This window comes from Protobothrops mucrosquamatus, unplaced genomic scaffold, assembly GCF_001527695.2.
Source record: "Protobothrops mucrosquamatus isolate PMUCROS unplaced genomic scaffold, P.Mucros_1.0 scaffold46, whole genome shotgun sequence".
NCBI classification, from domain to species: Eukaryota; Metazoa; Chordata; class Lepidosauria; order Squamata; family Viperidae; genus Protobothrops; species Protobothrops mucrosquamatus.
This window is the reverse complement of record NW_015386428.1, coordinates 1310130-1337884: the sequence shown is the minus strand read 5'-3', so window position 1 is coordinate 1337884 and position 27755 is coordinate 1310130. Positions and strand designations below refer to the sequence as shown.

General features: G+C 45.3%; 1 protein-coding gene across 1 annotated transcript in view; it reads right to left on the bottom strand.

Annotated features, from left to right (window-relative positions):
- Positions 1-27755, bottom strand: part of MACF1 (microtubule actin crosslinking factor 1) — a 224806-nt gene that overhangs the window by 100695 nt on the left and 96356 nt on the right. The window contains exons 17-35 of the mRNA XM_015811630.1: positions 27142-27303; positions 25639-25743; positions 25120-25215; positions 24279-24404; positions 22193-22345; positions 21695-21849; positions 20103-20229; positions 18949-19132; positions 18025-18194; positions 17009-17187; positions 15600-15738; positions 14058-14251; positions 13202-13364; positions 12580-12663; positions 11774-11881; positions 10998-11096; positions 10256-10411; positions 9979-10067; positions 9004-9139 (exon numbers count right to left, since the gene is read on the bottom strand). Coding sequence (XP_015667116.1) covers positions 9004-9139; positions 9979-10067; positions 10256-10411; positions 10998-11096; positions 11774-11881; positions 12580-12663; positions 13202-13364; positions 14058-14251; positions 15600-15738; positions 17009-17187; positions 18025-18194; positions 18949-19132; positions 20103-20229; positions 21695-21849; positions 22193-22345; positions 24279-24404; positions 25120-25215; positions 25639-25743; positions 27142-27303 — 2625 coding nt within the window. The remainder of the gene's footprint in view (positions 1-9003; positions 9140-9978; positions 10068-10255; positions 10412-10997; positions 11097-11773; positions 11882-12579; positions 12664-13201; positions 13365-14057; positions 14252-15599; positions 15739-17008; positions 17188-18024; positions 18195-18948; positions 19133-20102; positions 20230-21694; positions 21850-22192; positions 22346-24278; positions 24405-25119; positions 25216-25638; positions 25744-27141; positions 27304-27755) is intronic.

Genomic DNA, 27755 nt, shown 5'->3' with positions numbered 1-27755 from the left:
AATTTACAAAACTGATTTACCGTGTACAACTTTGTTAGCCGTCCTCTGGATTTTGATCCAGACAGGAGGCAGCAAGTAAATATAGTTAAATGAGTAATAAAATAAAGCAGCTATAAAGCTGCATAGTTCTCCCCTTAACAGTTCAAGGAGAAGTCTATGGAATTTGTTTCTGCAGTTTTCTTCGCAAGATTTCGGAAGTGGTTTGCCATTGCCTGCTTCCTAGGGCTGAGAGAGAGAGACTGGCCCAAGGTCATCCATCTGTGCTTAAGGCAGGTCTAGAACTCAGGGTTCTCCAGTTTCGAGCCACGTCCCTTCACCACTACACTAAAGTGGCTTTCAGATAACTTTCACTACGTGTCTATTCTGTCTTCAGAAACACTCTAGTTGTCTAGTTAACCCCACAAGATACCCCTGAGCAGCCATAAGATTTAAACTACCTACCTGGGTGGATGTGGAAGCATCTTGACCTTTCTCTTCTGTATTTTCAACCATGCAGGAAGAAGCATCAACATTTTCAACTTCTCTGATTCCTTCTGATTCCTGCTGCCTGCATAACTCTCCAGAAGAATCATTTTTACTTTCTGGAAACTCCCCGTCTTGTAGCCTTTGTCCCTCTGGTCCAACAACGCCACTTTCTTGCCATGACTCTTCTGCTTCTGAAGATACGGATGGCTCTTTAGGGCCAACGCTTTCATCTTTTCCATGTACTTCTTTGACCACTTCTTGTATTGATGATGTCACAGAGGAGTAAGAACTTAACTTGTCCTCTGAATTTTTTCTGTTCTGAAGATCTTTTGGTTTTGACTCAGAAGACCCAAAGGATTCTGTATAGTCCATTACCTTGAGTACCTGCTCTTCTGAGCTAAAAGATTTTTGCTTTTTTTTAAGCAATATTTGTTCTTCTATGGTATCTATCAAAGAATTTTTGTAAAGTCTTGCCTTTTGTTCAGAAACCTTCTCCGATGCCTCTCTCTTTTGGGCAATATTCACTTTCCTGTCATCTACAATGTTCTCTTCAGTTCCAACATGCTGCTTCTCTTTCCTCCTTTCCTGATGGCCCTGCCTTTTAACTTCACCTTCTTTAAGTGGACTTGTTACCCCACCAGATGGATTTTCCTGCAAGGATTCTGCAGTGCTAGGGATTAACTCCACCTTGATTCTTCTTGTCGTGGTGGTGTCCCTGGAATTTGATGAGGGAGCGCTCTGTTTCTTAATTTTTTTTGCTTTCTTCTTCTTAATGTTTTTTGAGTCAACACTTTCCAAAGTGCTGAGTTCATGAGCTTTTAATTCTGAATCTTGACTTGGTAGCCCCATTTTGGCACCCCTAAGCGATTTGTCATCAGCCTGCTTCTTGGACATAACCTTGGTAGAGCCTTGAAAATGTATATCACCGTCTTCTTTCTTTTGTTGAACGATAGAACTGAGTTCTTTGGCTGCCTGCCCCTCTGCAGGCTCTCTGCACAGGGTCCGATCAGCCATTCCAAGGCCAAGGGACACACGAGCACTTCCTTCCAGCTGAATCGCTTTTTCTTTCTGCTCCCGGTCTCCGTTAACTGTGCTACTGTCCACAGGGAAATTTCCTTCCAGTATCTTTTCAACCTCTTGATTACTTCCGGTTTGCCTTTCTAGCTCTCCTCTAAAAAGTTCTTTCTTCCTCAATTTATTTTTCTTCTTACTATTTTTTTTCTGAGTCTTTATTCTCAGGTCTTCAACTGGGTCCAACATGAAGGCAAGCTCAGGTGCCAATTTGTTCTCCTCTAAAAACTCACTGAATGAGCTGCCCGCAGTTGAGACAGGGGAAGGGGAAGGGGGAATAGGTTCATCTGTCACCATCTTCCCACCTGCCTTCAATGAGCCAAGGCCAGCATTGGCAGAAGCACCAGAGTCCGTTGCTTCAGATGGCGCCCTCCGTTCTTCACTATTAGGATATTTACGAAGGGCCAATGTTTTAGGCTTTGGGGCAGCATCTTGCAGCAACCTCTGGGGCTCAGGGCCTTTAGGTTCTTCTAAATCATGTCCACATTCATTGGTGATTGGATCAGCTTCTTGAATTGCACTGGCTAATTTGGGGGTGATTAACCCTTTTTCAGTGGCCTCTTTCAAGGTTACCCGCTTTCCACTCTCAGCACTAACAATCCCTCCAGTCAAAATCTGATTAATAGCAATGATTTTAGCTGTATCTTCATCCAGCACTTCTTTTTCCACAGCAGATGCCAGTGATAGTCTTTGGCCAGTAGAGGTTTCCAGGATGCCACTTGTGTCTGCCTGAGCCTGCAGCAATCTCACAGCAAGCATAGGGTCTACTTTGCCAAGTTTAACCGCCTGAGAACACAACAATACATTCCCAGTCACCTCGTCTCTTATGTCTTCAAAGGGAGTAACTTCTAAGTATCTGTGCCCTGACTCAATGTCAATTTTACTCCTTCTGACAAATTCTGAATATGGGACCAATCTACAGCTTCCGGGATAAAGAATAGCTTCTTTCATTTCAGAGGCAATTACTGCTTGTTCCACAATTGGTTTGGATAATAATCTTTTCTTAATAGCTTCAGTCAATATAATTTTCTGGCCAACAACAGGATCAAATATACTTCCAGTTGAGGCTTGTATTTCTTGAACTTTGCTTTGAAAATCTGAACTGATTAATCCATGGGATATGGCCTGGGGTAGGGACACAATTTTGTTCATTTCAGGATAAATGGAATGGTGTAGGCATATGTCTTCTGCCTTTTTGAGATCTTGGTAGAGGTTTTCATTAATCAATTCATGTTCCATAGCATCCTCTACGCAAAGTCTCATGCCAGTCTTGTGGTGAAGGATGCCTCCGTTGGCTATCTGTTTAGTCAGGAGTCTAAAGGCTTTTTCCTCACTCAGATATCCCTTTTTTACAGCCTGAATAATGGTCAGTGGTTCTTTAGTTTTAGGATCCAAGATACCTCCTATTTCAGCCTGTAGAGCAATGAGTTTTTCTTTAATTGTGTCTTCAGCATATTTGCCCTTATATGCTTTCTCCAGTTTCTTAAGATTTTCTTGAGTGGATCTGTGTATTAGGCCAAGGTTGGAAGCCAAAGTGACTGATATTTTTTTGCCACGCTTGAAATCAACAATTCCTCCAGTAACTATTTGTGCCTCCAAAATTCTGGTGGCAGTTTCTTTATCCAATAGCCCCAAATCAGATGCCTCTTTGATGGAGTAAATGCTTTTGTTCCATGGGTCAATAATACCACTTATGGCTTGATCTGAAGCTAATACCTTCTGGAGAAGATTCTCATCCATCAATCCTGCACTGATTACTTCTTCAGTGGTTAATGACTCAGAGGTCTCTGCATCAAAGAAGCCACTAAACATTTTCATCTCACCCATCACTTTAATGGCCGTATGGCTGGACACAGCTCCGCAGGCAATGGCCTCATCCAGGAGCATTTTCTTCCCTGTCTGCTCATGAATTATGCCACCTTCCTGCAGCTGTGTTAGCAACACATTCAGAGGGCTGTCTTCTGCAGATAGTTTTGGCAATACAGAACTAGCACTTGGATAGGCAGGAGCTGCTCTTCTGTCTGTGGCCAGCTGCTTTCTCTTTATATGTCCATCTACAGGTTTCCCTTCAGCTCGATTCAAAAGGCCATCTGTTGATCCATTTTGCACTTTTCCCATGCTTGACCAGCTGGTAGCCTCTGGCCTCCTATCTACTGCTGCAAGAGTCACCTTTTCTACAACGTTATCTATTACAATGTGAATTTTTTCCATCTTTTCCAAACTATCAGCAGTCAAATCTACTTCTTGCCTAACATCCCCTTTTCCCATTTCTCTCTCTTGCTCTTCCAATGTCATCTTTTCCTCTTCTGGTAGTTGTTTTTCACGCTTCGCCTCTTCCCATTTGACTTCTTTATTCCTAGATTCAGTTCCAAAATTGGATTTGCACTCCTGCAGTTCCATGTGACTCTTGTTCTGTATCATCATTAAACCTGGCTCTCTTCTCGGGTCATCCATCTCACCTTTTAAGTCTCCTGCAAGAGCAGCTTCCGTTTCTTGTTTCTTCACATTCACACACTCATTTATATCTCCAATTTCCAGTTCAATCCTTTTGCTAGGTAGACAAATGTGGGGTTGCAGATTTTGTTCCTGTTTCTTTTCTGATGCAGATGAATTAAGTTTCTTTAAAATTATTTCACTGCAGGATCCGGTTTCTTCAATTGTGGCACTCCTGCCAACATCCTCACGCCATTCTTGGGGTTGCATTTTGCTGGCTTCTAAGGGGTCAATGCTAGAGCCATTTTCTTCTGCTGGCACAAGGATTTCGGATAGGCTGTTTAACTCTCCATCTACCAGAAGCAATTTTTCACCATTGTGGATGTTTACACAGCTGTGAGTCATCAAATAGAGCAACATCCTTTCTTCACAGCTTCTTAAGGGACCCTGATTTTGTTCTCCATGATCTACTGGTTGAGCAGAGGAAGAGCTCCTGCTTTGGAAGCTACCTGAGGGGCCAGAAAGGGGCATCCCTGGAATGAAGTCAGGGAGGCAGGTTGATTTTAATTTTTTGGCAAGATCTTTATTCAGGATTCCACAATCGACAGCTTTCTTCCATGAAAGGATTTCATTAGTCTCTGCTATAAAAAGTGCTTTGATGTTTTGCCTGCCTCTTAAAATTTTATCAGCCAGCTCAGAAGTTAGGATCCCTTGCTCCAGAGAATCCGTAACAGGCACAATCTCTCCTGACTCAGGCCTCACAAGTCCTATAAATGAATGAAGGGATTCCAGGATCATCACTGCAAGCCTTGATTTCACCAGGCCTCCTTCTACCGCTCTGTCTAATGAAAATCTCTCTCTGGTAACTGTATCTATAATGCCACCAGTCTGCAGCTGTCTGACCAGAAGATCACAAGCCAGATTTTGTTTAATTAAATTATGTCTTACAGCATCTTCCACAGTTAACTGGCAACCACTTTTGGGGTCCTCGAGGCCACCAGCAAAGAGACGGGCTTCTAGTAATCCCATTGCCACTTCCTTTTCTACTAGTCCTTCGTGAACTGCACAGAGGATGTTTGCTTCTTGGCCTGACTGCAAGCTCACCACCCCACCTGGCAGCTGTTTTATTGGGAGCCATTTCAGTCCTGTCTCCTGGTGAGGGACACACTGCTGCATCAGATCATTGAAGCTAATTTTCTCAGCTGAATTTGGGTCAGTCAAAGCCTCACAAGAGTTCAAGCAAGATACCAACTTTTCATGAAAATGACTGGTAATGATGCCTTTTTGAAGAGCATCTTCTAAACCAATTTGCTCATGGCTGGAAGGATCTATAAAGCTTCCAGTGAGAAGCTGTATTTGTGCTATTTTTAGCCCAGCAGTTTCACTGATGATTCCATTTTCGATGGCAGCAACAACAGGATGAAACGGGCTACCTTTGAGTTGCATGTTCTCGATCAGCTCGACAGCATCCTGCAGTTCCTCTAAATGTTGGTAGATCTTGCCATTTATTATGTCTGTTGTCAGGCCTTCTGCCAGTGAGAGCTTTTCACTGGCTTTGGGAACCATCAGACCAGCTGTGATCACCTGGACTTCCAAGAGCAGAAGGCCTGTTTCTTGGTCTAGGAGACCTTTTTGCATGGCGTCAAAAATAGAGGAGACTTCCATTGTGCCAAGATCTAGCACTCCAGCAATAGCCTCATTTCCCTGGGGCAGGGGAGCAGGGAGAGGAAAGAGAGAAAAAAATATCAGAATCACAGTAATAGTGGACTTATAAATGCATCCCAGTCCAAGATGTCTCAGTCATCTAAAGCACGGTGAATACTGAACTAGAGAGCAGACCTTGATTAGGCTGGTAATTTATACATTGTATCACATAACACAGGAACACAATTTTGATCTTGCAAACTGTTTTCAGTTTGGAGCTCAATTTAGCCAGGCAGGTGAGGCACTACTGAGACATTTTGGGCACCCAGCAAGAGCAGCAAAGCAGCAGGAGCATCCTTGCAGCCACTTTCCCCAGTGGAAAAAGACAGAGGAAAAGGGAGAGAAGCACACTAAGAACCACAGCCACACACTCCTCGGGGTCCCCTTTATTCAAAGGAGGAGACAGGAAGCACAGAAGGACCACAACACAGCTCACCCACGTAGGCCCGAGAAAAGGGAGCAGGAGAGAGCATGCAGTTCCCTAGAGAGGCAACAGGTTCCCTTTTTGCTTTGCAACTTTCACAACGTCCCTTTGATGGGTTTGGGAGTGGCAGCCTAGAGGAAGAGATGCAGCCAAGTGCTTTCTACTAACCAAATGTGGCTTTCTTAATTTCAAGACGCTGCAGTTCTTCTAAAGTCTTTATGAGCCAGCCTCACTTACATGGAAAAATCTAAATCGCACGATGTTTGGAAGAAATCAATTTGGAGCCATGGAAAGAGCTGGACTAGAAACCAAGAGATCATAAGATGTAGTCCTCCTTTTGGGCTCAGGCACAGCCCATGACAGGTTTTTTGTAGTCACGGGGAAGAGGGAGAATTCTGTATTGTGTCTTGAGTGGTACAAAATATTTTATTTGAATTTATGAGCCACCCAATTCCAAGGGACAATGAAGCCGCATATTAAATACAGTAAATAAATACCTGTGGTCTGCCCTCGGAGGACCAAATTACTTGCTTACCCTTAACCATCCCCCCCTGCAAGCAACTGTGAAGAAATGTGTTCAATAAAATGCTTTTCAATCACATGGGAACTGGGTCCAAGACCACTGCAAATACAATTCTACAAAGTGATCCGAATGACAACGCTGCGGTTTAAGCCGATAGCCTCTCTCCCACTACGACACACAATTGGTGCCTGTCACGGAATGCTGTGTTTTCTTGGTCTAGCTGCAGGTCAGCATGAACTGAAAGGAGGAAGAGAATCTGTGAATCTTTACATCTTGGAAGTTCTGGACCAGGAAGACTACAGGTCCATGGGTGAGAAAGTTGTGCAGCATTCTTCTGCCAAGAGATTCCCCTGTGAACCTCCTCCTGCTCCCTGGGACAAGCGAGGCAGGATGGCAGTTCAATTGCAGAGGCCTTCCAAGCCTGCTAGCACCACAGCCACGACTCCAGACATGCACAGTCAGGTATTAAAAGAAGAGGGAAAGAAGGAGAAGGAGAAGCGTCAAAAGGCTTCTTACTTACCCGAGTTGGGGACGTTGCCGTGAGCAGTTAAAGACAGAGCCTTTAGGTAGCAGCTCAGCCGTACGGCACACACAGTGTAAAAGCTGGGGGTTAGCATCCGGCATGCGACTGTTTGTTTTGCACAAAAAGTAGAAAGAACACCCACACAAAGCCCAACCCATACAACTGCCCCACATTTCTAGAGTGAGATTTTTGGTGCAAACTCCAGGAAGGTTAGTTTCTCAAAAACAATAACAGAAAATTGTAAACAAAGATGGCAGTTATTCTGAATAGTAAATAAACATGAAACAGAAAACAACAGGGACACATCATCATGCTCAATGCAGAGACTTCTGCTAGTTTTGGTATTTTGGCTGTGCAGCTCTGTCTGCTCCACCCATTGCCTTAACTTGAACAATCCTTCTACCCCCAAGGATTGGAGGTTTTCCAGAAGCAGAAAATGTTTAAGAGGTTCCATGCAACCATGAAGCACCCAAACCAAACTTCAGAACTTCATTCTTATTCTCATGTGAAGTTGAAAAACACCCTTCAGATTCCTCTCCCTCCATTTCCCCAGAGCCAATGACGTTTCACATCAGCATCCAGAATTATAAGGGATGCTTGGTTCTTAATACATTGTTCCTAAGAAGAATCATAGTGGACAGGAAGAAATACATGGGCTTTTCTAGGCTGGGACAAAAGATAATTTGGCAAAGGAATCCTAAATTCAATGGTTACAGTACTTGGGAGAAGAACCTGCTGATGATTTTGTGACATGCGGTGATGCCAGGATTTAAAACAGCTGCCCCAAGTAAAAAAATCTGGCTGTTTTGGTTTGCAATGCTTCAAAGTAGAGGGATCCTGCAAGCATTAAAAACACAACTTCACACAGATATACAAGTTGCATTGGACACATGAATATCACATTTATATACAATGATATACAGATATATCCAGATAGGACTTATGAACAAAGCAGTAACAAAGATGGGACGGATGCTCAGACAATTGGCCAAGGGTATAAGAAAAGAGGGCACCAAGTAGCAGAAGGCTGCAGAAAAACAGGACGGAAGGAAGAAATTGACTATTTTCGACCACTGACACCTTTATGACTGGAGAGCATTGTAGGCTTGGGAACTGGCTGTGTATACTGTCTTTCCGTGGGGCAACCGAGAGGGGAAGAGAAACATTCTTTCTCCTTGCTCTTTTGGGATTACAAGCATAAATCCTATTTCAGCCAAGTTATTAACTCTGCTTTACTCTTTCTCAGTTTCCTTCCACAATCTTACCTTCCCTTTGTAGGTCATCTGGCTTATTTCTGTGACTTTCACTTTTGTTCCTTGTTTCCTGAACAATCCTCCCCTCCACCTTCACTGTCTTCTTCTACACGGGATCTGCTAAGGGTTCCTTGGGTAGTTCCCATAAGTTTTGGTCCCTTCTTTTCTTGCAGAAGCAGCCAAATGCAGGAGAGGGGCTGATAGTAAGATGGGAGCAGACCTGGACATTTCCTTATATATTTTCAAAGGGTGGATGGTGATGAGAGGCCAACCTTGACAGGCCTTTCACAACTGTCCAAGAGAAACGTTACTGGAGGGAGCACAAAAGCACACCTTCTCTCTGAGAAAGAAACAGGAGCCCTCCAGGGGACAGGCCTAGTCTACCATGTACTGACAGTTAGCTGCTATATGAAACCCTCTCAGCTTGGTTCCAGTAATCCATACAGACTGAGAATTTTGTCCTCGTGTTGTCATAGACGGGAAGAGGGGGGTTGCCTGTATGAACTTTCACAGTTTTTCAGGGTGTTTCTAAGCATGGACCGTCTCTTCTACCGCTGGGGAAAGAATGCCACAGATGTGGGGGGAAAGGGAATGGGAAAAGAGCTACCTTATGTGCCATCTCCTGAGCCATGTGTTTCTGCAGCTGCTGAAGCTGTTCTGTGGAATCACAGCAGAGCTGGTCATACGTTTCTTTGAGAGCATCCAGCTGGACTGAAATCTGCACCTTCTCCTGATCAGAAAGCCTGCAGTGATGGAAGGAAGACAGTTGGAACAGAGACACAGCCAGTGGGCAGCTGGTGGAGATCCTGCCTTCCAATACACAAAGTTGCCCATGCAAAGGGTCATCCTGGCCAAAACCCTCAAACATCAATGAACCCCACTTTCCCAAGGCCTCAAATGTGAATGGTGGGTGACTGGTTTATAAATACTCTATGAGCAGGAATTTGTGTTTATTTAATAAGTCAATATTGATACCACTTTCTATATCCAAGATGTGACCTGGATATAGGAAGATGGAATAACTTACTAAGGCAGCAACGCCCAACCTTTTTCTTTAAGTGGACCACTACCTCCATCATCAAGGTCTTCTGGAGACCTCCCAATGGAATAAAAATTCATTACAAAGAGTAGGATAAGAAGTCCAGGTCAAAGTTCCATATGGCTTCTATGTGTGTTGACTGCATCAACGCAAACACCGTCATGACTTCTTTGACCACCCATGCAGATCTCCTGGAGAGGCCTTAAGAATGGAGTGGTCTAAAGCCCCGAGTCACGGCCCAAGTGCCTCTCCTGGATCAGAGTCTTCTAGGGGACATTTTTCAGGATTTTTATTTTCCTGGCCAGAAATGGCCCATTTTCAAATTTGATCTTGTTCCATTATGTTTCTGGAGAATTATTCAGAGTATCCTTTACACAATTTTTTCCCAGAAAAAGGTCAAAATCATGAGATTTCCAGTAAAAATGCAAATAACTTGTACAATTTGGTGATCTGCCGAAGTTTCATTAAAAATTATTCTGGGAGTCTGCTTTGCAGGCTTCCCGCAATCCAACTTTCCGGATTCATGTTATTTTCTCAACTTACTTGTTGCTATGCTTTGCAAGAAATATTTGAGTAGTTTTTATAGCTTCTGAAACTTCCTCCTTCTTTGCAGCCAATTCTTCATTCAAGACCTGAAAAGAAGAAAGAGAAGGGAAAGTTCAAATGATACATTTCCCAAAAAATGAGCACAAGAAAAAGCTCAGATAGAGGTGGATCGCACTGGAAACATAAATTAAGCACGACTCGTGTGACCTGGCCCATGGTCTATAATGAGAAAGAAACATAAAAGGAAATGTGGGCCTTCAACCCATGCAGGCACCTGCTGCTCCAAAATGGACTTCTCAATATCTCCCAGCATTTTCCTCTTTGTGGGTGAGATGCTTCTGAATAGTGGACTCTGCTTGAAGCTTGTGACCCAGCCCAGGAGTCCTTTCACCTTGTCCAGGTGTTCCTGCTTCTCTTCCTCAACAACTTTCTGAAAAAAATGGAATGTTGATACATAATATATGCACCAATGTCACTGACACCTGCAGTGCTTCTTACAGGCAAAACAATATAAAACCACATGTGATCAGTGTGCTAGAACCAGAATGTAGTTGATGTCATCTTCTAAGGTGAGTGAATGTAAACCTGTCTGTGGGCTTCCCAGGGCTAAGAGAACAACACTGAAGAGGAAGTGAACTCAGGGGACTGGAGAGGTCCTCTCCAGTGTGTCGGGAAAGGTGAAACAACGCACAAAGATGACATGAAACTAAAAGTCTTTGAATGCAAAGAGTACACAGTTCTGCTAAGGTCCTTTGTCTTGGGTGCTAAGCTGACCAGCCTGGAGGATATAGAGCTGGGTCCTCCCCTTGAGGGACCAGTTTCCAGAGGAGGAGTTCAGACCTGCTGAGTCAGAATTTCTTCAAGACCCTCCCCTCTACACAGGTGCAATCCTGGTGCCTCCCCAAGAAGAGTAACCAACTTCTCATGATCTTATGAGATAAAACCTGGTGCAAGACTCCAGGGGGCTGAACTGGATTCACAAGGCAAATACTAGATTACATAAATTCTGTCCTTACTTCTTCCTCTTCCAGGCGCCGGAGAGCATCACTTATGTACTTCACATGTTGCGTAGTCAATGTGACCAAGGCTGTATAGTGTGTCCGTAAATCCATGAACTACAGGTACGAGAAGCACAAGGAACACACCCATTAAACCCAGCAACAATGAAACATAGTGTAAAATGGATCTCATTCAGGAGAGTACAGAAAGTGGTCCCTCACTGCAAAAGCCAAGGGAGAAACCTCAGAAGCAAGATACTCCCCCTCCCCACAAAAAGGAACAAAAAGGAAGGCAAAGAGGAGGGGGTGATTCACAATCAATCTCAGGGATGAGACAAGCATTTCTCAAACTAACTGCGAGAAGAACTGTGGTGTGTATGATGTGAAAGGCAAGAGCTTTCCTTGCATGTCTCTTTTGACCCTCGAGATGAAAGGGGGAAATCCCTGAATCTGGAAGAAGACTTGGAACCTTCCAGAGGTGGCAAAGAGCAATCCTTATGCTCTCCCTGTTAGCAGCATAGTCAGAGGTTCGGTGTCTAAGAGTTCCAGTTAACAAAACCTTCCATCATTTTGACTAAGCACACGGACCAAGAGTTGGTATCCATGTGCATGGCTTGGAAGACCAACGACTTGACTGGCTTTCTTGGATAATTTTCATCAGGGTTTTATTCTCTAAAGGTAAAAGTTAATATGATCTGGAAAGAAAGCAGCTTGTAAGACCAATGCCAAGAACTGAAAATCCTCTCGCCCACCAAGCCGTGCAGAGAAAAACTCAAGGCTGGCAGGAGCCTCACCTCTTGCGTGATGGCATCGGAGGAGGAAAGAACACGCCGGCGCTTCACAGGCGATTTTTGCTGAGATTCCACAAACGCACGGTAGGTCATGAGCTGCAACTCATACTCCTGAGAGGGGAAAACGACAAAAGGGGTTTTGGTCATTTCGTAAGTCACATTCCATATTCCCACAGCTGACTGATACACCTGGATGCTCTTTCTCAAAGTAACCAAAGTAGGTCACCATCCTACCAACCCAAAGCAAATTGTGCCCCAACCAATTTACTGAGTCAGGTGACTTCTGTACCCACTCTGGGCCAGTTCCTGGACATCACCACCAACCCCCCCCCCAAAACCAAAACCCCTCTTCTGAAGCAAGCAAAGAGCTTAATTAATTACCAACTATGGTAACAAACTATTCAGACTGCGACCATCGGAACTGTCTGATCCAATTTCTTTCAAAAAGTGCAAAGCAGCACAAATGTTTCAGAAGATTACATGAAGCATCTGCACTTTGGATGCACATAACAAAATATTTAATAATAATAATAAATTTATAATATAATTAATAATATGAAATACTGTTGAATGTTTTAATCATAGTGAATGACTAGCAACTTCTTTCCTGCCGTTCATCACACCCCAGCAATGCACTGATATGTTCTTTCTGGAAAAGGTTTGTCTATTATCTGAAACAACCTTTCCCCAAATGCCCAGGATTATTTCAGAACCAGCCTCAGGTTTGCCAAACTCTGCCCCAGCTAGTCCTACATTCTTCGCCTTTGTATGCCTGCCGTTTCTTTGCACAACTAGAAGAAACAGGTTACCTTGACAGCAGCTGAATATTGCTGAGACAGCTTCTGACATTGGTCCAGGTTAGCTTGATTTGCTTCTATTTCAGCAAACAGAGCCTTAAATTCAAAATAAAAGCAGAAGTCAAAATCATAATTACAAGCAGGATGCTTTTGTGCTTTCCCCCCGCCCTCTATCCATGTTTTGGAGAGGAGAGATCTGTCCACATGGCATCTCCAATACCCTGACTTTCTTATTAAGCCATGTCTTGTGTTTCCCTTGTGCTTTCAGTCTTTCTTGGAGAAGCGGCAACCTTTCCCTTTCAATCTATAGCTCTTACTTCGAAGGATATGTATCTGCTGTAAGGGATGGCCAGCTATGTTGGACCAAAAGGCCATTAAGTCTAGCATGTACGCAGCTGATACTGAAATCAAATAGATTTTCTCTTCCCAGACAGCAATAGCAATGAGGCATCTGTTGCTTGGGAAGTTAGACGGATCTAGAGAAGATATAAAGTGCGGAATCACAGCGCTCACAAAGCTAGAGACGTTATTTTTCCAAGTGCCAAGACATTCACGTGTTGATTCAACCTGGATGAGAATGAGGGAAATTGTAGTTCCAGAGAGAGAAGGTGCATCTCTCCATCACCCTCCTTACCATCTGTTGACTGAGCTGCTCAGAGAGCACCCGGCTGTCCTCTGCTTGCCCGGGCTTCATCAGCTCCTGCTGGACGGTGGTCTGCTCAATCCACCGGACGAGGGCCCTGTGACAGCTCCGATAATCCCTGAGTACATCCTCAATGTTCTCCAGCTCAGATTTCCTGCCACGAAATTGAGGAAATGAGGCAGAGGAAAGGAGAGAATGCCAGCTGATGAAATATGGTTCAAACACGGTGCATGCATAATAGAACAGTAGAGGGAAACACCTTTCAGGGACATCCACAGAGTATGATTTTAAAATAGTGAATGTGATTCCATGGCACGCAATGAAATGCCTATGTCCTTCCCAATTTGACTTTTTTGACCACACTCCCTGGACACCCTTTGTCTGAAGTGGTTTGCAATCTATAAAAGTTTACTAGAATAGAATAGAATTTATTGGCCGAGTGTGGTTGGACACACAAGGAATTTGTTTCCGGTGCATAAGCTCTCAATGTACATACAAGTAGTAGTGATAATCATGATCATAAACATTCATCATAAATCGTGAAATACAATATAAATATTAACAAAGTGTTTTGTCTAATCTAAGAATATCCATATTCAACTAATCAAAAGAGAATATATTAAAACTTTATGTTAAGAGTGATCCAAACATCACATGTGACACAATTCTCTAGGGAGAACTATACAGGCAATCAAAATAAAATGTGGCCAAGACTATAAGCAGTTTGCCCTGTTTTTGCCATTACCTTTGAACAATGTTGCCGAATTGGAGATACCAAAACCTGATAAGCTGATTCTGAACATTTAAAGCAGAGAATCTCAAAAACCTCCACTCAGCCCCTCCTCACCGAGTCTCCATCTGCAGGCTGACTCTTTGCCAGCGATCCCACAGCTGAGCCCCCTTCTCCCGGTAGTGCTCCAGGTCCAGGCTGCGCTCCTGCTTTAAGCGGTACAGCTGCTCTGCTACCACCTTGGCCCTTGCCAAGCCATCCTCCAAGGTTGCAAAGACGGCATTCTTGGTGTTCACTTCACTGACCCAGTGCTGGAATATTAACGATATACAACAAGGACAAGGAGCAAACGTTACCATTGACCAAACTAATGGACAAGCGATCCTGGATATGGAAACAGGCCATTTCCTGGTGGCTTCATTCTCAGCCTATTCCCGCTCATTTTTCACAGCTGGGGTTTGGGCAGCCCTGTTCCAAATTTTGCTCTGCTTTTCTGCCCCAACAGTGAACACGCATTAATGTGTTGCTACAATGCTCCAGAGGACCTGACTTCAATGGCTTCTTCATGATCATGAAACTCCAGTCACTGGTCAACCAGCCCCACAAGCCTTTAGCTGCTGGGCCGAGAGACCTGGGTGCCACTGAGGACCTCAGCCACGTCAGCTGCCCCAGGCTACTCGCAGTGGGCTGAGTGTTCAGAAGAGGAGGTTCCCCTCTCAATCCAGGTGGTTGCTTCGCAGGGTGACCAAGACAACAACCTGCTCAGCTGCTGAACCTTCTGCAGGTGAACAGATTTTCTGGCAGGAATGTTACCTACAAGTGTGCAAGTGCATCCAAAGAAACCTTGATACTTTTTTTCCTGTTGTTGTTTTTTGAGTGCTGAAGGGCTGGTAATCTCTCTCTGCTGGGTAATCCTGGCAGTGAGGGATTCAGGATTAAATGCATCTACTAGCCCAAAAAAGCAGCACTTTGGTCCTCAGAAACAGAGGTGCCTCCTTTGTTGGCTGATGATAATGAGCACGAAGGCCCAGTGAACAGAGTAAGGAAGGCAGGTCTCTCCTCTTGCTTGTTTTTACAAAATGAATTTGGAGAAAGATACTTTGGGGGAAAAGAGGTTCCAGCACAACCATTTTGTCAACCCCCCACCCCACCCCAAAAGCCAAACCTCACCCTCTGGCATTGACATGGACTCTTCAGGCCTGCTTGGAGGGAGGCCTGTGTGCGACTGTGCTCCAAAACAGCTTGAACTGGGGGTTAAGCAAAGGGGACTGAACCTGGGTGAGGATTTAAGTGGAGCCAGTTCACGAAAGGAACCCTCCTCTGGAGGCGAGTCCCTCAGCAGCTTCTGGCGAGATTTTGGTCCACGCCTCGCGTGGCCCCTCTGCTTTCCCCAGGCCTCGTGGAAGGATGTTTCCTTTCAGCTTCCCAGCACCAAGCCCTGGGATTTGGACAGATACTCTCCTAGAAGCTCTTGGTCTTTCCGGTGGAAGAGGGCCGTGGGCAGAACCAAAGAAATCCACCACGGAGCCAAGGTTGCCTATCCCTGGCCCAGAGAACCCTTCTGCAAGAGCAGAGACAGGCTGGCATTTCCCCAGCAGACAGAAGGGCACAGCTGGCGTGATCCGTGGCCTTGTGCAAGAGCATCTCAGGGCTACCAACCTGCAAGGTGGCTCGGTGGGACTGGATGGCGATGAGGTCCGCAGGCACAGCTTCCTCTTGACTCAGTTTCACCTCATAGCCTTTGACCAAGGATTCAGCTCCTTGCGTATTCTGAATGATAACATCAACCATCTTTAGCCTACCAAAGGGAAAAAAAGGAAAATGTAATTTCCTGAAACATGAACAGCCAACCAGAAGCCATCCAGGCCAGGACTGCACTGTTGAACAGTAAAAGCACATTCAGAGTCTTTCCCTTCCCTCCATCCCCTTCTTGCCCACTGCCACTTCTGAAAGCCCCCTTTGAGGTGGGCCAGGTCACAAAACAGACCCTGTGGAGATTCCAAAAATGCAACTATCATTGTAGAATCCATTGCCAGAATTTTAAAAGCTTCCCTGCCCCCTTTTAAGGACAACACAGTTAGGACTGGGCTGTTCATCTCTTTCTCGGGCGCTCTACTTTTCTCTTTTTATCTCTCCCAACTTCTCCTTTCAAAAGCAGAACTGAATTTCTCTACACCACCAAGTTACGTACACTGCAAAGCTCTACCATTTACAGATAAGGAAGGGACCAGCGCCGGACACATCAGTGTTATAAGGTTAATAAACATTTCACGAACACTATAGAAAACAATTAGGTCACTACTTATTTTGTAAAAAGCAATCTGAGTGCTGGCACTTCATGGCAGGAGAGGGCAGGGGAGAGACAGAAAAATTAGCTGCCTGTACAATTTATGGCTCTCTGCAGATGCCTAGATCTCAGTCAAAATGAGTCTGAGACCGAGGACCCATGAACGCTGAGCACCCGGGGGATCTAGCTAGCATTCAGACTTCTCCTTTATACATTTGTGTGCATTACAGGATATTTATTTTGTGTATCAGACAGAAGGGTACATCTCCTCTATGTTTTTAAACAGTTAACATGACTCGTAAATTTGGGCTGTTTACGCAAATGCTGCCTATCTTTTGCAGTGCACCCACAGTTCCTGGAATAACTGCAGAGCATCCTACAAAGCGAGTTACAATTTCATACATTTATAGCAAAGCAAAAGAGACAATCTGTCTTCGTCTCCAGCTATTTTTTAAAATGCAACCAGAGATTATTTGTTGCCTTCAAGAAATTGGATTCAAGAGATTTTTCCTGATGGCCCTACAAAAACGATTCTCTGTGATTACATGAACTCATCAGTTCACCCCACAATCAAACAGTTTTCTGTAGGCTACATTTTATTGGCAGGCAGCCCAAATCTACCAGGAAGGCTCTCTTTCCCCAAATTTTCTTTTTAATAGTACAAAACATCCCAAGGTAGAGGGGCCAAGGGTCTGGTGTTCTGCCACTTGCCAGGTTTCTCTTACATGGCTAGACCATGGTTCCCCTTCTGGAATTTACAGGGGAAATGCCAGTCACTCACTTGTCCAGGTAGACTGCAGAGAGCCCATTGACCTGATCCATCTTTTCCACCAGCAGGTTCAGCTCAGAACGAAGTTGTGGGGTACTTGATCCCGTGGGAGACTTGTGCAAAAAAATGTTGCATCTCTCAGTCAGTTGATCCATGTCGACTTTCAACTGGTGCAAATCTCTCTTCAGGCGCTGCAGAAATAATCACAAATTGTGAGCACAAGCAGAACCCCGAGGCCTCCTTGGCGACCAGAAGCAGGACTGAGAGGCCTGGGATCATGATGACCTCATCCAAGCTGCCCCACAATCAGATATCTGGTGATCAAGTATTTAAGGAAGGATCTTTTTGGAAGAGATGCCGCTGGCAGAATCGAGATTGTGCATATCTGGTCTCAACCTTTACAGAACCCTCTTCTATGCCACCAGGTTTTTTCCCCAGTCTGGATTATGCTGGTGATTTGACATTTTCTTTAAATGTGTGAATATAACATTCAGTATATATTAGGAAGATACTACGTACTAACATTTGGGGACGAAAGAGGGATAGAAAATAAGCATAATAACAAAAGCAGTCTCACCCCCGAGATTTAGAAAGGGCTGATGAGCATTTCAAGCAAACATAGAGTTGTACAAAACTGGCAGACCCTTGAAAGCAAGATTATGCATCAAAGCAACACAAACTCTTGCTGGTGAGTTTGTACTGCAACTCAGAGAAAGATTTTAAACGAATTTGCTTCTTCCAATTGGCAAGATGAAGAAGAAGCAAAACAAAAAACTGAAGGACTTCACAGTTCTGGGTCTCCCTCAGAAGCTGCTGCTGCAATTTGCAGGAAATTAAGAAACAAAATAGGAGTTCATTTTGTGAGGAATAAGTACAAGGATTCCTCTTAAATTCCACACTAGTGCAGGATGACAGCACGATCCGTGACCTCTGGATTCTCTGTCCTGCCTCTTATCTAAAGAGAATGCAGCCTGGGCAATTTTTAAAGCACACCGCCACCACCGCCCCAGTCATCCAGAAAGGCCAACCTCCTGCTCGGCCATTCGGAAAGTGTTTTCCTGCAGAGCATCCCCGTCGGTTCTGGTGCTGCTTGGTGTCCGGATGGTGCCCACCAGCCGCTGCTCACATTCCTCCAGGTGAAGCCGGATGTTCTTGAGCTCGGAGAGGTAAGTCTGAGAAGCAGTCTCATCTTTATCCTCTGCTCACATATAAAAGAAGTTAAACGGTGAACTCAAATATTTTATAGATTTGGGGCAGCATGCCTGTTTTCAAGACACAGCCTCCAGATTTATATTTACACCCCCACCCTCCCTCTCTGGTTAAAAGAGCCACAGACAACAGGCTGGAAACATCACCGCTGATGGCGGGAAGCAGAGCTGAGCCTGAGCCCAGAGCCTCAGGAGGGCACCCTTGGTTGCTGAGCTAACTGCTTCTGGCTGTCAGGGGACCTTCGCCTTTTCCCCAAGAGAGGCGTGCACAGTCCAGAGGCAGAGACAAACCCCTCAAAGCAGCAGCCAAGCCCACAATGATGGTTCTCTGCTGGGGACACAGGAGCCCACTGAACTGGGCTACCTGCTCTGGCCTGTCCTGCTCCGCAGGAGAGTCGCTGGTTGAGGGCAGAATAAACCTGGGCAGAGACTTCTCACACAATATTTGAACAATGTGTTCCTTATTCCTTTGAACTTTCTGCCAAATTTATTATTTCTTGCTTTCTGTAACACTCTTTTCCTCAGAACAGACTGGAGACCTTCACAAGTAAACCATGAAAATAATCTCAAATACAATCACCACAATTAAACTCTCCAATTCCAATGAACTTCAGGTAGCACACAAACCCCCTCAAAATCCATACGAACAGATCAGACATAAAACTACCAAACAGCCTTAAATGCCACACACATATATTGCGCTCCCAGCTCTGGGGACTGCTCTGAACATTGCAGGAGGCTCACCATTTTCCATGGACTGGAAAAGCCGCTGAAAATGCTCTTTGCACGAGTTGACCTCTTCCTCGAGGTGCAGCTGGTCCGCCAGGGAGAAGATCTCCGAGTTTCGGCTGTCCTCCAAGAAGTCTGCAAAGTGCATCTGCAGGTTCTTCATGGCATGGTGGCATTCTCCTGGGGCCAGGACCCGCAGCTGTGAGTCACAAGGAACACAAAGGGCACAGCTGCATGAGGATCGTGGCACCAAGCAGGGCAGTCGAGGCTGGCCCAGAGGCCCCACGCACCACTCCGTCTGCCAGGCAGGTGGCATCTCCAGCCAGATGTTTTTAAGCAACTTATTTTCCCAGAGAGTTTCACAGCGAGTGCATACACTGGTCAAGGTCTCTACAACATGGCTACACATTGCTTGGGAAGGTGACTAATTGGGGAAAGAACATTAACTTGTTAAGAAGACAGTGGTGTTTCATAAATACCTAACCTAATGCAAAATTTTATTTAAGCTTATTGGGGCAGGGAATTGTTTCCTTTGCTTATCCAACAAAATGCCTTTATATTGATAACATCATGTAAATACAGGGAGTCCTCGATTTATGACCGGTCCCCAGAGATTCACTGGCTGCGCCTCCATCACATGATTGCATTGGGGGTGCCGGGCAACCAGTCCACCTTTACGGCCGTGGGCAGCCTCCCCAGGGTAACGTGATCCTGATGTTCAGCATTCTTCGATGGAAACCGGCATTTACTTCCCGTTCCCAGCCAAAAATGCCCATTTGCTAGTATGGGTTTGTTTAACGAGTACATGTACGTGGATCACTTAATGACCACCGGTAAAATCGGGCACAATCACATGGTAACCCACTGAATTCCTACCATGATTTAAGATCATAATTCCAGGCTCAATTATGGTCATAAGTCGAGCACAACCTATTTTTAATCAGTTAAATTTTACTATGAAATCTTTGGTTGCAAGGTGACTCTTGAATTCCCCGTCTTGCCAATCTGCTGCTGCTGCCAAATTTTCGTCTTGGAACAGATGCCACCTCAGGTCCTGTTCCAGCCCTGCCCATTCACAAGGCTGCATTTCATCCACGATTTTCAACTGCTCATCCTTCCTTTGTTACTGAAAATGCCACAACCAACTTTCCAGAGATCTACATCATTACCTTCTCCCGGTTCCAACTCTGCACCAAAGTGATATCCTTCCTCAAATAGTTCCAGGAGACCAGGCTTTTCATGTTGACATGCAGCTGGTGCCACAAGGACATCACCTTCTGGTAGAGCTGCTCCACTCTGTAAGAAGAAGGCACAGCAAAGGTTTCTCAGCTCCTCCTCAGGGGAGCACCATGACTGAGCAGCACCTACATGCGATGAAGCCCTGTATCTGATCTTCAAATAAGCACCTGGCTCATGATGACAAGGAGCTCAGCAAAGGATGGCCAAGGATTTCAAGCACTTTGAATCTTTGCAGGAGCTGATCTCCTTGCCATTACTGTACTCAAACTGATAGCAGTCTTCCACTATTTGAGGGGCTGAAGAAAAGGGGGTCAAATTATTCTCCAAAGCACCAGAGGGCAGGACAAGAAACAATGGTTGGAAACTGACCAAAGAGAGAAGCAACCTGGAATTAAGGAGAAACTTCCTGACAGTGAGGACAATCAACCAGTGGAACAGCTTGCCTCCAGAAATCACGGGCGCTCCATCACTGGAGATTTTTAAGAAGAGGCAAGACAGTCACTTGTCTGATATGGTATAGATTCTCCTACTCAAGTGGGGGGCTGGACTAGAAGACCTCCAAGGTCCCTTCCAGCTCTATTCTATTCTATTATTTTACATTTCTCCTTTGACTGTCCATGTTTCCTCCTGGCTCTTCATGAACAAGTCTTTGCCATTGTTATGGCATTGTTACTTAATTAGTTTGCTCCTGCCTTTATCTGGGACATTTCTCAGATTCCCAGTCTGGCCAACAGTTTGCCATTTCCATTAATCAGTGGAATGAGCAGGGGGTTGGACTAGATCACTAGAAGACTACCAAGGTCCCTTCCAGCTCTGTTAGTCTGTTCTGTTGTTCCAACCGTCTGCCTCTTGCTTAGCTTCTGAGATGGATCAAGTTTAGCGAGATATGAACACCGGTGGCTGCCTTGCATATGTCTGTATTTTATTTGAGATCTCAGCTCAAATATCTGTTTTAAAATGTGCATTTCAAGTTGAAATGCAAAAAAGGTGTTTGTACAAGGATGAAATGCATACAAAATACATATTTTCTGAAAATCTATGAAAAATAAATGTAACTTTTTATAGGTATTTTAAATGTTTATTTGTAGTTTGGCAGGGACTTTATAAATGAGGACCTCTGGGACTGAGATGGCCCGAAAAGAGATGGATCTACCCATCCCTCCTCGGAGGCTGCCTCTCACTACAGTCAGGGAAGAGAACTTTGCTCTAATGCTCTTCATACCCAACTTCAAAGTAGTAAAAGCATCCGAAAATTCAAGTTAAAACAAAACAAAGCAAAACAGAAAACAGTTGAGCAAAATATTGCAAAATCTAAACAAAGAAACAAACAGAAAAGTTCAGACTCAATGTTTTGGAAGCCAATCTCTTCTTTGGCAAAAGAAGAAGAATAAATTATTAAGTCCTTGCGCCAAACACCATGCCCAGAATTCCTTTGAAGCTTTTTTTGTCCACCACAGGCTGTGGAGAACTCTGCAAAACTGCTACAGGGATCTGCCCAGGATCCTGACCTTGGTCACTTTACCTGCTGGCCATTTCAATGGCCTCTCTATTGGGAGGGGGAACCAAGAAGCAAACGGAGGGCACCGTGGCCTCATTCCCAGCAGGACTGATCACTTTCCATTTGGTTCGCTGAGCGTTATCTTTCAGCACACACTCGTCGTTGCGGCAGATTGTGATCTGTGGAGGTAACCAAGGTGTTTCTGTAGTCCAGCAGACGTTTCTTCTTTCCCCATTAAGTGACCCTCTGAATTTGGGGCCAAACTGGCCTCTCTCCATCTTAAACAGGCTACTTGATACAATTAAGAACGCAGCAAAAGGGCCTGACCGATTGCAGTGAGAAACCTTTGGATTCAAGTCGCTCGTGACAGGGAGGAGCAACGGCTGGCCACCGGCAGACCCCGACTTAGAAACCTGAGATTCTGAAATTCTGGAAACAGGGATTCTGAAGACCGACCCACACATTTCTCACTCGGGAAATTCGCAGGCACTCCCCGGTTTTCCTTCAGCTGCTCTCGCTCACCTCGATTTGGTGGTAATCGCAGGCCGCCTTCACGGAGATGGTGCTCTTCAGAGGACACTCGGGGTTTCTGGGCTTCAGCTGGACGATGCTTTTGGACCTTCCCACTAAGCTGCCCACCGAGCTCTTGGACCGGACGAGCTGCTCCTTCTCGTCCTGCTCAAAATAAAAGCGAGGGGACGGTGATGAGGAGACTGGCAGAGAGAGGCAGCGACAGCAAGGGGACCCCCCCAAAAGACACCAAGCTCCTACACAGGCCCTGCACCCCCCCAAAAAAAAAATCTGGGGTGAGCATTTTGCCAGGGGAAGGAGTGAAAGGGGGCATGTCCTCCCACGAGCAGAGGCAGGCAAGGAGCCCCCAGCCACCCCCTCTTCCGGCAAGAGGCTCTGCTGGCTGCTCACGCTCCAAGGCCCCTTCGCTCACCAGCCTCGGAGCACATCCCAGAGCCCGAAGACGAGACTACCTGGGGAGCAGGGCAATAAGAGCAAGTCTTTACTGAAAAGAAAAATGGCTCGATTTTTGTAAAATAAAAAAATGGAAGCAGTGGCAGAAAGGTTGTTCAGGAAGTTTGATGCATTGATTGAAAGCAGCTTAAAATCTGGCTGAGACAATGCTGAGGAAATGCTGATAGATAAGAAGATAGTTGAGAGAGATAAAGAGATAGATAGATAGATAGATAGATAGATAGATAGATAGATAGATAGATAGATAGATAGATAGATAGATAGATAGATAGATAGATAGATAGATAGATAGAGCTTAAAAATGAGCTACCTGTGCCTGTCCCAGGGGAGCATGGTTGGAAGAAATACAAGGGTAACTCATTCATTATGATCATTAGGCATCTACTTTGGCCCCAGGCAGGTGCCTTCCTTGTAGCCCTCGAACAGCAACAAGCCTTTGTTGGGTTGTTTTGCAGCAGCCCCTCCATTTCTCTGCAGTGTCTCTTCTTGGGTCCTTCAACTTTCCCCTCCAAACAGCTGGAGGCTGCCTCGCCTGACTGCCCCAAAGTGCCCTCCCTTCTCCCCTGTCTCCTCCAGAACACTGGCCAGGCCAAAAGCACTGGCAGGAGCCAACACGGATGGAGGCTGCCCAGCCACAAGCCCAAAGCTGCCACCCAGGAGGAGGCTTCCAGTGACCCTCCTTCTCCGCCCCTCCCTTCTTTCCCACTGACCTCCATCTTTGTCTGTCTTGCTTTCCAAGCGGTCTCCCTCGGCCACCCTGCAAGCCTCCTTTTCTTAGCCAAAGACCCACATTTTAATACAAGTCTCACCAGCAAACACCCCCCCCCATTTCTCATTATCAGCTCAAGAAGCTCACTCTTGTCAGGAACTTACTTTTCTGCCCCTCTCCTAATTTCTATGAACCACAGGTGGGAATCACTGGTGTTGTAGTCCAAGCAATTCAGAAGATACAGCTAGAAGACATGATTGTTCCACCTCTGATTCAAGGCCAGTAGGCCCAGAGCTGCTCAGAGATTGGGCCTAAGAGGACAATGTGTGTCTGCCAGCCAGTCAGGAAGGGGGGAGAAGCCAATTTAGCGACAGAGTCCGCACTATACAGCATCTGTCCGTCAGCAGCACCATGGGAAGCTTTTTCTTTTCCTCAAGAACCCGAAGGACTGATCCCCATCAAGGGAGACAAGCTTTGGCCCAACTCAGAATTTCACGTCACCCTCTGCTCCCCAGCAGCAGCCACCCACTTCAGCGAGCTGAAAATAAATGGCATGCTGGAGACCACAGAGAGGGAGCACTTCACAGATACATCGGAGGTGGGTGCCCATCAAACACAAGAGTACTGCAGTAAGGCAGGTCTGGGAATGACCAACAAGAAAACCAAGAGCTTTAACATGCATGCACATTCCTTATTTGCTTTTAAAGCACAGAGCTGTTAGCAGAGTCGGGGTCCAGTCTAGTCAAATTCATCCATTTCCAGAGCATCAAAGAAGGCAACTGAGGGGGGGGGGAATGGAAGACATCCACCAGAATTCACGCAAGCAGCACAGTTAGCAACGGTTGGGGAATTGTAGAAGTTCGGGAGGTCTCTGGGTCTACAGGATACCGTCCGACTTGCCCCAAAAGCACCCACCATGGAATCCTGAAGCAGGTCCTCCAGGCGGGTCAGGCTGGTATGGCGGTCACAAGAATACTTCCTTTTGATGTTGTCCTGGAGGTTCTTCAAGAACGTCTCAGATTCCCGGGCGTCACCAAAGAACTGGAAGGATATAAAGAAGTCTTTCATTTGCCCATTCCCCGCAGAACGCGTCTGCATCCAGGGCAACGGTGGGCCAGACTGCAGGGGGGAATACTTCTTCTGACCATCTTCTCAGAGGTGAGAAGGACGGGTCCTTTAGGGAAGCATTTCTCAACCGTGGCAGCTTTCAGATGCATGCTGGCTGGGAATTCTGGGAACTGAAGTACATACATCCTAAAGTTGCCATGGGGGAGAAGCACTGCTTTTGGGAAAATCTTCCTCCTTTGGCCACTTTCTGAAAGAGGCTCAGGAACAGTTGCTCAAGCCTGTGCTGATATGTCTAGAAATTACCTTTGCCAACCCAACATTTCAACTATGAGCGGAAAGGAGTTCCTGTGCATCTCCACCAGCTCTAATCACCCCCACCTCTTGGTTCCTCTTCCTTGTGCTGTGTCTAGATTCTCAAGGAGCAAAAATCTTTTTCCCCCCTCCCCAGAAAAAGTAGCAGTAGCCCACCAGCCTTTTGCAGCTGAAGAGAAAGAGGAGGCTCTCTAAGGGGGGGAGCGGCACTCCGATGCCAGCTTCCCAGCAGTTTCAGCTACACAACAGCAGAGCCAGAAATAAATCAGCTCATCTCCTCACTACCACTGAGGTCGTGCTGTGGAAGTGCCTCTGGCTGCTCCAGTGTCACTGGTGAATTGACTGGGGATTCCCAGCCCTCCCTGGGCTGCCCTACCTGGAAGTAGGCGGTGTTCTCCCTCAAGTGCTGATCCACACACAAGCACAGCTGCTTGATCCAGTGCCACTGCGTCTGAACTGCAGCACTGTAGGCCTGGAAGAGACAACCAAAGCTGTGCTGAAGACCAGACTGCCCAGCTCAGCAGAAGCTGGGAAAAAGCAAAGAAACGGCTGTTTCGAACAAAGACTTCCCACAACTATATGCCAAGTTCCAGAAAGGAAACTCTTCCAGAACACAAGACAATTGATTTATATTTCTGTTTAAATTGTGAGTACATTACATGATGCACAAGGCCTCCAATATATTGCTTTATTACATGGGCACTAATATTAAAACTCATCCATGGATCAAACATGTATTCACATGGGAATGAAAGGTGGCAAAGGCTCCTCCAAAAGGACACACACACACACACACACACAACCATCCTAAGGCCTGGCCTTGCCTAACCCCCTCCCAGAACATTCCCAAGCAAGAGCCAATAAGAGCCCCCCCCCCCCCCCAGCCATGTCCTACCTCCACTGTTTGCTTGGCGGGGTGATTCTCCAACGAGAGCAGCTCAGCAGAATCTTGCAGAGCATGGAAGACCTCCTGCTTCTCCTCCAGTTCCGCTGTCAGCTCCTGGGTGGGGGACACACGAAGGGCTTAGGTGATTCCATTGCCGAAGCAGATGGAGGAGGGTACCTCTTGGCCAAAGACAAGTCAGGCAGGTGGAGAAATTTAGAAAGATGGAAACCCACCATTGGGGAATTGAGCAGGAGGGTCTGGATTTTAATGTTGAGGATCATACTGGTCTTTTTGGGGTGGGCTGAGGCTGTACTCCAAAAAGGGTGCAGCTATAAGATTAAGGATGAGGCAGGCAAGGACAATTTTCAACATCTAAATTACATATTATTCAATAAGATAATTTTTCACATCCTTAATAATTTTAGGGGAAAAAATGAACAATATCTTGAACATTTAAAAAAAAATAGTGGGCACTCTTGTTTTCCTCATTTAAAAAAAAAGAAATATTATGCAGGCTGAAAACCACTAGAATCATTCATAAATGTGATGGCAAAAATACTAGGATAAAACAAAAATTAGCATTGGATTAGTGATTTTCAGGGATATCATCACTGATTATCATCAGGGAGTGATCAGTTTAGCTGATTATTATTAAACTGTTGATGGCGTAGAACACCTTCAATTCAGCAAAGTCTTCCATGAGATTCGAGCAAAGGAGTGGCATAAGGGAGTCCAGACTATAAGGCTGTAAGTTGGTAGCAAGCTGAGTCAGCAATGCATGCAATAAATGCGCACCAAAGGCCCCGGGGTCAAGTGGAGGAAAGGAGGAGGGGCGCTCCACAGGGATCCCTTCCATGCCATGTGCCCTTCAACATATTTCCAAGTGACTTGGAGGCCGAGATTACTGGAAATCAAGGAGAGTGTCCTAGTGGTAAGAGATATCCAAATTCAGAACAGCCGTCTCAAGAGATTCTAGACTCTTTGGAGGTTTTTAAGAGAAGGACGGTTCTGTCTTGGAAATGCCGTGCCAAAGGGTTTCTGCAGCTGGGTGGGATTATCAGAGTTTGATATGGTGGAAACAACAGGACTAGACAAATAATTTAGTATTGATTTGGCCCAAAAGATTTCAGCCTGTATAAAGTCTGAAAGAGCAAGTTAGGAAGCATCATTTGGAGGTCAAAACAAAATAAGGAATTTTTGGAAGACCACACTGAAATATAACTTCTTCTATCTACTAAATTCACAGAGAAATGTCAGGAAGGGTCTGGTAGCATGTTTAAAACTAAGGAAGTTTACTGTCAGCAACATGCTACCCCTCAAAGCCTTTGACTGATAATAATACCAGACTACTTGACTCTGATTTTTAGCTAACACTCTCTCTTACAATATCTACATTGAAAAATATGAAATTGTGATTACAAAGCCTCCCTCACTGGTCTCGTCTCTTGATTTCCAGAAGACCTAATAGAGGCCAGGCAATCTCCTTTGGCTGCTACGAAGTTTTCTACTCACTGAGAAGTAATTCTTCTTTGTTGTCAGGTTAGGGTTGTTGTCACTCCAGTCATAGGCGAGCTCTTCCTCCTCCTTTTCATTTAGCCAAATTAACTCAGTTGTCGCTTGTGATACAAACTCATACAAACTTTGGAGGTGCCGTAGTCGGAAACTGGATGTCTCCTGCATAAAAATGACATATTTTGTCACACTTCCTGATATTCAAGTGATTTCTGCTCTTAGATGTCTTATTTGTGAGCACAGAAAATAATTGCTAAGAACTGGTTTATAAACCAGAAAATACATAGAATCCAACAAGGTGTTCACTTTGCTCACTATTCTCCTTAAACCATGAAAACAAAAAGGCACCAACTTTTTCAACTTCGCTGAATTTTTTTTGAAAATTGCAGAATTTTTTTTATTTATATTTATATTTCAACTTATATGCCGCCCTTCTCCCCATGGGACTCAGGGCGGCTCACAGCATGTTAAAACAATATAAAACATTTCCCCTCTAAAAGCCAATTAAAAACCAAATATTTGTCGCTGTGTCTTGATAAAATCCTTAAAATTGTCCCTATTTAAAATTCACCCTAGGTCAGACCCGCTTGCTGAAAAAGCCATGTCTTGAGGGC